Source organism: Callorhinchus milii, unplaced genomic scaffold (genome assembly GCF_018977255.1).
Source record: "Callorhinchus milii isolate IMCB2004 unplaced genomic scaffold, IMCB_Cmil_1.0 Scaffold72, whole genome shotgun sequence".
Taxonomy (NCBI): Eukaryota; Metazoa; Chordata; class Chondrichthyes; order Chimaeriformes; family Callorhinchidae; genus Callorhinchus; species Callorhinchus milii.
Window position 1 is genome coordinate 53,562 of NW_024704813.1, and position 10,819 is coordinate 64,380.

General features: G+C 42.5%; 2 protein-coding genes across 3 annotated transcripts; one reads left to right on the forward strand and one right to left on the reverse strand.

Moving 5' to 3' along the window:
- The first annotated feature begins 315 nt into the window (after positions 1-315).
- Positions 316-4,841, forward strand: mcts1 (MCTS1 re-initiation and release factor). Its single transcript, XM_007893410.2, has 6 exons — positions 316-508; positions 747-899; positions 1,109-1,206; positions 2,008-2,141; positions 3,296-3,363; positions 3,951-4,841. The coding sequence occupies exons 1-6, from the start codon at positions 498-500 to the stop codon at positions 4,030-4,032; spliced, it is 546 nt and encodes a 181-aa protein (XP_007891601.1). The 5' UTR covers positions 316-497; the 3' UTR covers positions 4,033-4,841.
- Positions 4,842-5,391: 550 nt separating this feature from the next.
- c1galt1c1 (C1GALT1-specific chaperone 1) lies at positions 5,392-10,809 on the reverse strand. 2 transcript variants are annotated; one of them, XM_042345672.1, is made up of 3 exons: positions 10,757-10,802; positions 9,292-9,546; positions 5,392-7,804 (listed from the first exon to the last, which is right to left on the reverse strand). In XM_042345672.1, the coding sequence occupies exon 3, from the start codon at positions 7,794-7,796 to the stop codon at positions 6,846-6,848; it is 951 nt and encodes a 316-aa protein (XP_042201606.1). In that variant the 5' UTR covers positions 7,797-7,804; positions 9,292-9,546; positions 10,757-10,802; the 3' UTR covers positions 5,392-6,845. The 2 variants fall into 2 exon arrangements, with proteins under 2 accessions (XP_042201606.1, XP_042201607.1); XM_042345673.1 differs by lacking the exon at positions 9,292-9,546 and having other exon boundaries at positions 10,757-10,809.
- Positions 10,810-10,819: the final 10 nt, after the last annotated feature.

The following is a 10,819-nucleotide window of genomic DNA, read 5'->3' on the forward strand; positions in this document are numbered from 1 at the left end:
GTCCCACAACCAGTCGTAGATTGAAAATGACCAATTTATTATTGTTTATTTATTTATCTTTCTCCACCGCGTAGAAATGGGACCCCGATCAAAAGGAGAAGGTTTAATTCGTAACAGGTTGAGGAAAGTGAACCACTGACCGGGTCTTCCCACTCCCCCCCCCCCCCTCTCTCCCCACTCCCACCATAAGCCTCGTGCAGAGAACGGCAGGTGGCGACACCTGGCGGCCTCTTCTCTGCACTCCCAACGGCAAACCGCGATCCACTTTACGGCCGGCGGTCGTGCTCGCTGTCGCCCGCTCGCGACGTGCCGCAAAGCGTTGCGTTTTGCTCCGGCGGTCGGGTCGGGTCGGTCGGGTCGGTCGGGCCTCGTGGAGAAGGCGCTGCTTTTTAACCCCGAAAAAGCTCAGGAGAGGGAGAGGCTGTGAAGGCGCAACGCCGCGGTCGGGGTGGGGGGGATCTGACTGGACTGCAAACCGCCGAGCTCCGGGTCGCAGGATGTTTAAAAAGTGAGTCCCCTTTTCCTGCCTGGTCTTTCTTCTTCCTCTTCTTCTTCATCTTCTTCTTCATCATCTTCTTCATCCCCATCATCATCATCATCAGATGTTTTTTTTTTCGCCTCAGGGACGGCGAGTGCCAATTGTGTCGCCGTTTTTTTTTAAAAAAAAAGAGAGAGATTCGGAGGGGGACCGAACCCGCTGATATAACGTCTTTTGTGACCGTTTTTTTTTTTCCCCCCGCACACAGGTTTGACGAAAAGGAGAATGTCTCGAACTGCATTCAGTTGAAGACGTCTGTCATTAAGGGCATTAAGAATCAGTTGGTGGAGCAGTTTCCCGTCATCGAGCCGTGGCTGAACCAAATTATGCCAAAGAAGGACCCGGTAAAAATCGTGAAATGGTACCGACTGGAGTTCTTTTCTCTTAAAAAAAATATCAAACCTTAACCATTCTTACAATTGTACTGACTGTCTTTTTTGTGGGATGTCGCTTTTCGCTCAAGAGGCGGGGGATCCGGTGGGAATAATTTGGTCTTCAAATGCTATCCATTTTTTTTTTAACGCGCCCAAAAAAAAATGTGGTGCACTCTTTTCTTTTCTCGTCCTATAGCCATGAACATGTAGAAATTCTGACTGTTAATGGAGAACTGCTGTTCTTCAGACAGAGGGAAGGACCTTTCTACCCCACGTTACGATTGCTTCACAAATGTAGGTCTGCGGCATTTAATTGCGAATCACCTTATTTAAACGTGCTGATATTAATTTGTAGCAGTTGTGCTATTTTTCACTATCTTATGTCATTTTACAATCGGCACAAATGCCTTTTGAGTTGGAGGGGATGATTATTGTGAAAGACTGTTGTTTTGAGCTTTCTGATATATTAATTTTGACCACAAATTTCTTCAGTGGTGGTGGGGGAGCGCATTCACAGGACAAGCCTTACCAACCTTTAATATCCATGTGTCTTGCTTTCTAAGAATCATCTGGTGTAATCATTTTGTTGTGGATGCTGGTATGCCATCAGGAAGTGGAATATATTTAAAAATATGTAACACTGGATGTTACACTCGAGTGCTCTGAGTCGCTACGCTGTGTGGAGGGTGTTATATAAGTGCAAGTTGTTGATGTCATTATCCTATGTTCATAGGGTGACTTCTGGAAGGTCTTCGTATGGTGTTACAGCTTCGCTGTCATGCTCCACGGCTGATTATTCATGACCGAATAACCCATTAGTATTTATTGTACAGGCTCAAATAGAAAGGAGGAAAACTACAAACCTGCACATTAAAGTATTTTTAATTGATTGTTTTAAATTGGGTTAAACTTTACCCCTCCTCAAACGCTGGTAGATAAATCCATTATAAAGGCCAGCCATAGAAGATGCCTTTTAAACTCTAACCTGTTCTCAGATGTGACTTTGGATGTGCTTTGTCAAAGTGAGTAAGTATTTGACTTCAGGGTTTACACTATAGTAATGTAATTTCTATGTTCTCCAATTCTTTATTACAGATCCATTTATCTTGCCACATCAACAAGTTGACAAAGGGGCCATCAAGTTTGTACTGAGTGGGGCTAATATCATGTGCCCGGGTCTAACTTCTCCAGGAGCCAAACTTCATCCAGCTGACACGAATACCATAGTTGTATCCTTGATATCAATGATATTTTTAGCTGTGGTGTATTTCAAAGTAGGAAAACTAGAATGTGTTTTGCTACAACTCAGGTCTTTTGAGGACTGTTTATAAGTCAGCAGTACATCTGCACAAAGGGCTTCTCTTCCGCTTTCACCCGGTTACTTGCAGGGTACCCCAAGGATCCATCCTTGGCCCCCTCCTCTTTCTGATCTATATGCTCCCTCTTGGGGATGTCATCCATAGATATGGGGTACACTTCCACACGTATGCGGATGACACCCAACTCTACCACCTCACTTTGCGACCCCCAGTCGCCTGATGTTCTGTCAGCCTGCCTGTCAGACCTCAGGCGCTGGGTGAGTGCAAACTTCCATCAGCTAAATGTTGACAAGATGGAAGCCATACTCCTTGGCTCTCGTCAACGTCTAAAATTTCACGATTCTCACCTTCTCCACCTACCCAACCTCCCCCTAAAACTCTCCGAACTCGTACGCAACCGAGGCGCCTTGGTCACCTTCCTCCCCCTCCCCCTGGCTCGGCCTCGGGATCCGTTACTATGAAGCGCTCTGAGACGCCGTCCGGCGTGGAGGGCGCTATATAAATCCAAGTTGTTGTTGTAGACTACCCTTGCTGCAGCATCCTTATAATTATAATGGTCTATGATTTAATCTAATCTCTTAAAAGACAAGCTTTTACTGGGGCAATAATTTTAATTTGTCAGCAAATCTGCTGTAACCATTGTACTAGCTCAACACTGTAGCAGTTTTAGGTTTATAAATTAACACCCTCCCAACAAAGCCAACTCTTGTAGATGATAGTATGTTAGCCTGTTTTCTATGAGAAATTCTTGCTTTTAAATTCTATACTTTTTATTTTTTAAAGAAGGTTATGGGTCCCTCTGCAGAGACCTGCAGATGCCCACAGAGAACATGGATTACTCACTAGTGTTAAAATTACATTTGTTTGCTTTGTTTCAAAGATTTTCTTTTAAAAAAAAACTTATCAGAAAACTTTATTTGTCTGCAGCTAAAATGGAGGATTAACAACAAACTAGATTATCGTGTTTTTTTGTTTGAAACCATTTATGTTGTGGTTTTGAAAAAAAACATATTTTAGGTTTGCTGTTTTGGCACTGCGTTTTCCTTAATTGAATATATCTCAAGGCTATAATGGCAGAAGGCAAGCAGCATGCATTGTGTGTTGGAGTCATGAAGATGGCAGCTGAAAAAATGTAAATATATTTACCATTTTATTATTATATTGGAGGGTGAAATGAACCTGATGTTCTCAGTAAGGGTGCCCAAATTAGAAATCACTAAATATCACTTTGTAATCTTGTAGTCCTGTGCATAGGACAAAAATGCAAGTAACTGCTAATAGCTACTAAGGCTGCTAATACTCTTTTCGCAGTCAGTAAAAAAAATAGCTGCAGTGTGGTGCAGTGGTGAATACTGTGATGACCGTAACAATTTGGTGGAAGGCCTCGCTTCCTTCTTCAGTTCGTTTAAGATCTGTCTCAAAACATACATCTTTTGAGTATGCTTTCAGTCATTTTTCCCCTTCCCAATCCCTTCGGCTTCCAGTCCCAACCCGGGTCCCCATCCACCAGTGATAAGGGCTTTTACGTCCTCCTGATGTAAATTGTATTTCAAGAACAGTGTTTATTACCTTCAGCTCCCCTCCCCCTGCCCCCATGAGGTTAAATGATTACCACAGAATGTTAAACTTATTTGTAGTTGGCCACAGTCTTGGCTAAAAAAAATGTAATCACATGAAACGTCCATTTCTAATTGTGGATCTTTTGGTTTGTTTCCGCAGTGAACAAATTAACAAAGGTATTGGTATTGAGAATATGCATTATTTAAACGATGGTCTTTGGCACATGAAGACATACAAATAACAAAGGATGTCGTCGGCGAGATAATCTACTGTATGGACAAATAGACAAAACTTATAGACATCTGCATTATTGTTTTTTTTCAAAAAAATGGTTTGAAAAAGTCATTTCATCACAAAGCCTTATTTCCACTTAAATGCTGGGTTTAGATTACAGCACTGTCGCTGTTTGCAGCAGGGCTAAAATATAAACAAAGTTTTGGTGTTGCCTATAGAGGCTGTTACTACAAGTTCCCAAGTAGGATCATCATCCCAACTGCTCCTACACCAGACTGCCATGTTTATCTAGACTTGGTGGGTGAGGACTGTTAACCTGTCCTGACATGCTAGCAATGTGATTTTGGCATTATCGGCTTGTAGGTACAGAGCTTCTCCAGCTCATAGTTAACGAGGAAGTCAAGTAATTACCGTTGCATGCAGTGACTTTTTGTAGGCAAATGAGGCAGCCATTTTGCACACAGTAAATTCCCACACCAACCATATGATGAATAACCAATTTATTTGGAGGAGCTTGAACCCTAAAATAAGCACACAAGTTTTTTCTGGTTTGGGCTGATCAGTCTCTTCCAGTTTAAATATCATTTTCTGAACTTTGAAACTGGTTTTGGAAAAGACCTCATAGCAACACAAAGGCGCACAGAAACAGTATCGCTAGTGCCCAGGTTGTATTTTGGAAACAATTTGACTCATTAAACTGTGTTCTGGGAAAATGCTAAAATGCAGGTGTTTTTAGCACTATAATTGTTTTTTACAATTGTTGTATTGGTGAAACATCTGATGCCTGAATGTTCATTAAATTAATACTGGAGTATATGCAATGTCTTGAAATTATTTTAAAATAAAGGTGTACTGATAGTTTTTATAATTCAACCTTTGGTGGTGGTGGGGACTTGAAAAATAAAATTTTAGAAGTGGGATTCCAACAGCACCCCCTCAGCGCCTTGGGACGTCCTCCCAACGTGAAAGGCGCTCTATAAATGGAATCTTGTTGTTGTTGGTGTTCATGAAAAAAAAATAGACGTAAGTGACCACTTTAACAAGGGAAATTGAGAAAGTGCAGGTTATTGTTTTGAAACGCTGCAATTGATAGTTTTGATTGGCGAGAATTTAATTATGAATCTACAAGCTACTGAAAACCATATTTATCTTGCAAACTTAAAAACCTGGAATCTCTGTAATCAAGTCTAAAAGACAACTTTCAGTGGTGTTATTCCTATTAATAATGAGGTCAGAGTGGGAAGGAACCAGATCTTACTCTCCAAATAGAATAAAATTGTAAATATATTTAGTTTAAATCCAACAATTAGATTTAAGGTCATGCCAGAGAGTTGTAATCATTAAACAATTAAAACTGCTTAATCAATTTTATTTCACAATTTTAATTCAAGGTTCACAATCAAATTTTATTCACCAACAGAAAATATTGAAGTTTAGTTTTTCCAACATAAAACAAGATACTGGATTTTTACAAAACATCTCTTAATGGAATGATTATATTGTCAAGATAGGAACCCCATTGATTCAGATAGGCCAAAGCAAGAGTTTATGAATATACACAACCATAGACCCCTGTATACCACTGTCTATAAATTCTGATACACAAGTGCACGAATTTTATATGAGCCCAAACCCTAAGAAACATTGTTTCTGATTGGAATAGTAGTTCTCCAGTAGTTTAAATGCAGAAGAAAAAAAGTTTTCAATTGTGGAATTAACATTGATGTTTCAAGACAGACTTCCAGTTAAATCTATAAAGGTTCCCTAAGAAAAATTATATTATTCTTCCAATCCAGGATTTTCTTTTGTTGATTCGTCAGATAATTAAAATTGCAGCAAAATGCTTCCAAATTGCTAAACATTCTGCAATAACCAATGTCTTTTGAGACTCCAGATTTGTGACTTCGCTGTTTTAGGCAATAAATTACAAATCTTGGCAATCAGTCATTACGATCTTATACTTTGGGGAAAATTTGATGGGTGAACTAAAGGTAATGGTATTCCATGCAAGCACCAGTCATTGGTGTCTCCAACTGACATATTGGAAGGAGTACTTCAAAGTAAGGATGTGTAAATAGCTTTATCGCGTTTCCATTAAAAAGTTATACACTGTACAAAAGCTACACTGATAGTTGGATGAATCAAAGCCACCATTATGCTTGATTCCCATCTTGAATGGAGGCTGAGGTTTAGATAAATTATTCAATTTCCTGATTGTTGTTTCCAACACTGAAGCAGAATTAAATGGAAAGAAAATCCCTCAAATTTAGCTTCGGCATATTTTAATTGGGGAAACAACAAAACAATATCATAGAGATACTCCATTGTATAAATAGAAGAGAACTTGCAACATTATAGTAGGAAATGCTTTTTCAGCCTCCATTCAAGTTGGGAGTGAAATTAAAGTGTTTTCACAAACAGGCAACCCATAATGGACAAATGCAAGTTAATTGTATAATGCGGTGTTCAGTACATCCCTTTCCACTTAAAATAGACATTTGTGCTAAGATTTTGTGCTCACTTACATGAGGGGAAATTCTACTTTAGGTATTCAGTACTGTTGAGGCCGGGAAAGCACAGTAAGTTGCAGATACCCATACCTGTTCTGCAACTCAATCAAATCCTACATTATTATTATATACAATATATACCAACTAGCCTTTGAGATTGACCACATTGAAGGGTGGTGTTCATCTAAAAACAGTGTTTCTTTTGAGGTTTTTCAAATTGAACTACTGAATGGACAAGTTATCTGTTTGCCATCATGGTATTCACAGTTAACACAGTCTGGAATGACTCTATAGTAAATATCAATGGTATTTAATCATTGATAGAATCTTTAGGTGGCATGAAAATCAGTGCATCATTGAAGATATGTCCGTAAGGTCGTAGTCTGTAAACACCATACATCATGAAGTGCATATGATTCGGGGAATCGGTACGAAAAGTAACAGCAACATCAGAGCAGCATCCTTCCACAACTTGGTTTGGACGATTAGACATTGCCTCGGTGACAAGGGTGCTTACAGACTTTGTATTAAATAATTCTTTTCCTTCAGCATCTTCTGCATTTTCAGCAAAGACTCCAGTGTATTTTAAGCATTCAGCTAGTCCTTTATCTTCGGACGTCTTCCATAATAAACCTTCCTGTTCTGGGCATTTCACAGGATCATCAAGAACTTCATGAAGCCTTTCAAATGCTTCAATACTCAGGACAATCCCAGCTGAAAATTCAACGTACTGCAAGTCACCAGATTTTACAGTATGACCAATATAGAAAGGCTGGGCTGGGTCTTTATTTAATACAAAGAATTTAAGATTTTCAATTATTGCGAACGTAGTTGAATCAACTAAGAAGATCCAGTTGAAATCACCTTTATAGTTTTCATATGCATGTTTGACAGCTTTCCTGGTCATTATCCATTTGTTTTCTGTTTCTAAATTGACTGATGGGAAGATTTTAATGGATTCTGGGCTATAAAAAACAGCCTTGTCACAATGTTTAGTCCACGTATCTCTTACAGCAGCCCAATAACCAATTTCTTTTGGTTGAACCATGACTAAGCATAAAACACGAATGCTCTGGCTTAGCTCTATACGCTTTGCCTCTGGTAGAGACAGAAGTTCCTCCTTATTGGGAACTTGTAGGTGGTGGTGTTGATGGTTTGGCAAATCTCCGTACATTCTGGTATTGCCAAAAAGGGTGATTACTAAACAGAACAGTCCACCAAACATAACACCTTTCACAAACGAGTTGCCTTCTGCAATCATCTTTGCCTCTAAAAGATACACAGAAAGTCATAGTGTCACAAACGTAAGTCAGTTCAACTTAGATATATTGATAAAACAATAAACTTGCATTTTATGATTAAACGCTTCAATTTCATACAACGTTACAGAGACTAGCTCTGTGACAATACAAATGAAAAGGCCCTTAAAAGTTCTTAAAACATAAAATATGTTGGAAATCTGAAACAAAAACAGAGATCACTGGGAGCAGCTGACAAAGGGTCAGTCCTCCATAGATACTGCCTGACCTGCTGAGTGTTCCCAGCGATCTCGGTTTGTGTTCCTTAAATGTTATTAACTGGTCCATTCGACAACACAAGAAGCCTTTAAGAAACGATTTCTGTACAGAACCCGAATCGATTTTAATCACTCAAGATTTACACTGCAGCAGGTACACCAGCGTGAATTTGCAGCATAGAGCGGACACCGCATTAAATTGACCGCCAAGTACCTCTTCTTTCAAATAATAAACAGGAACTCCAGGACTGTGTTTTTTTACACAAAACGAAGAAGAAAAAAGAGCAGGAAAACAATTAGGACCTCTTACGACCTCACACCACGACAACGTAAACCTGAAAGGGCGCTACACAAATGTCATTTTGTTGTTGTCATTGTTGTTGTTGTTGTTAACTCAATCGATTGCCCGACTCACTCAAGAGAGGACAGTAAATTCTCTGGTGTGTTCACTCCGACCTTCTTCTGGACAGGACACAAGGCAGGACTGACAGACAGACAACAACAACACCACCACCACAACAACAACAACAACAGGGGGGGGGGTTGACATCATAATAATATGAACGATTCTAATCTCGGGGAGACTTTGGGAAGATGATCTCAATCCAATCTCAAACGATAAGGGAAGCCTCGGCACCCAGGCCTGGGGAGTGAGGCCTGAGGAGTGAGGGGGGGAGGGGGGCCTGGGGAGTGAGGGGGGGGAGGGGGGTCCTGGGGAGTGAGGGGGGAGGGGGCCCTGGGGAGTGAGGGGGGGAGGGGGGCCTGGGGAGTGAGGGGGGCCTGGGGAGTGAGGGGGGCCTGGGGAGTGAGGGAGGGGGCCTGAGGAGTGAGGGGGGCCTGGGGAGTGAGGGGGGCCTGGGGAGTGAGGGAGGGGGGCCTGAGGAGTGAGGGGGGCCTGGGGAGTGAGGGGGGGAGGGGTCCTGGGGAGTGAGGGGGGCCTGAGGGCTGAGGGGGTCCTGGGGAGTGAGGGGGGGTGGGGTCCAGGGGAATGAGGGGGGGGGGGGAGGGGGGCCTGGGGAGTGAGGGGGGCCGGGGGGGGGGGGGGGGGCTAGGGAATGAAGGGGGGGGGGCTGGGGAGTGAGGGAGGGGGAGGGAGGCTTTGGGTGTGTGTGTGTGGGGGGGTATTTGGGGGGGAGGGGGGCAGCCACAGGGCCGAGGGGAACCTCTACCAGGGTGAGAGCAACAACAACAGCCGCCTCCCCCGGGGACGGGTCAAACTGACCACCGGACACTCACTCACCCCTTGTCCGGTCTCTCCGAGTGCCTCACTCACCGCCCCCGGTGCTTCCCCGCCCCCTCCGTTGACTTCCACGTGTGTATTTCCGGGTGAAACAGCGAGTGTTGGCAACTCCTCCGGTGACTCATCGATGGCTCACACGGCGGCCATCTTTACTGCTGGCAAACAACTCCCCCCCCCCCACCACCACCACCAGCATCACAGTGCTACTGACTGGTCTGGTCAGGTCAATGCTAATCCTGATGTTTGATTTAACACCTATTCCCGTGAAACAAATAATAATAATAATAATTATTAATAATAATAATCCTTGCATTTGATATAGCGCTTTTCACGTCGGGAGGACGTCCCAAAGCGCTTCACAGAACACACTGTAAAGTGAATTGACTGTATATTTGTGGGCGAACGTGGCAGCCAATTGCGCACAGCAATGTTCCCACAAACACTCGTGGATTGAAAATGACCAATTTATTATTGTTTTTGGTTTTGGAGGGATTATTATTAGGCTCTGTGTGGAGTAAGGAAACGTGCCCGAGGGTTCGCCCTCTGCCTGGAATTGAACTCAGGTCTCTCGGTTGCAAAGCGAGTGCTCTAACCACTGAGCTACAGGACTCCACAAATGCCACCCCCCCACAGAACTTCTTGGGTAATCAGAATAAATTATTCATCGAATAAATACAGAAGTGGCTGCGAACACTCAGCAGGTCAGGTAGCATATTCGGGAAGTGGAAAGCGGGTTAACGATTCGGGTCAGTAAACCTTTCGTCACAAAGTGTATATTTTGGATTTCCAGCATCTGCAGTATTTTGCCTTGTTTTTTTAATAGTAATATTCATAATACGTACACTTGATGCAGTGTCTTTCATGTGGCGGGTGGGGCCTGTGTCAAAGCACCTCCCGGGACAATAACAAATAATAATAATAATAATAACAATAATCCTTGCATTTGATATAGCACTTTTCAAGTCTTCTAGACGTCTTAAAGCGCTTCACAGATATTACTATAAAGTGAATTGACTCTATATTTGTGGGCGAAACACGGCAGCCAACAGCAGTGTCGCACAAACAGTTGTAGATTGAGTGACCAATTTATTATTATTTTTTATCTTGACGGATTATTATCAGACATGTGGAGTAAGGAAACTTGCCCAAGGAATTGAACCCGGGTCTCTCACTTGCGAGACAAGTGCTCTAACCACTGAGCTACAGGATTCCGTAATAGTCCTTGCATTTGGTATTGATGCCTTTCACGTTGGCATCTTTCTAGCTTTCATGTTTGCTTCATGTATACCTTCCAATATCCGGGTGCACTTCACCTCAAGTCTCTGCTCCACATCCTGTCTGTACTTCAACCTTTGTACCTCAGAGGTTTATTCTGCTCTCGACTGTGTCCGTCCTATTTTCCTCACCTCTGCCCTCACCCTTTCTCCCCTTCCCAGAATTGTGATAGGGTGCCCTCAGTCCTCACCTTGTACCCCACCAGCCTCCACATTCAACGGATAATCCTCCGCTATTTCAGCTTCAGCTTCAT

Excerpts from the sequence above, each read along its gene's own strand:
- mcts1 (XM_007893410.2), top strand. Across the intron at positions 1,207-2,007 it reads GTTACGATTGCTTCACAAAT|ATCCATTTATCTTGCCACAT; the intron begins GTAGGTCTGCGG and ends TCTTTATTACAG. Across the intron at positions 2,142-3,295 it reads CTGACACGAATACCATAGTT|GCTATAATGGCAGAAGGCAA; the intron begins GTATCCTTGATA and ends ATATATCTCAAG.
- c1galt1c1 (XM_042345673.1), bottom strand. The coding sequence starts at position 7,796 with ATGATTGCAGAAGGCAACTCGTTTGTGAAAGGTGTTATGTTTGGTGGA.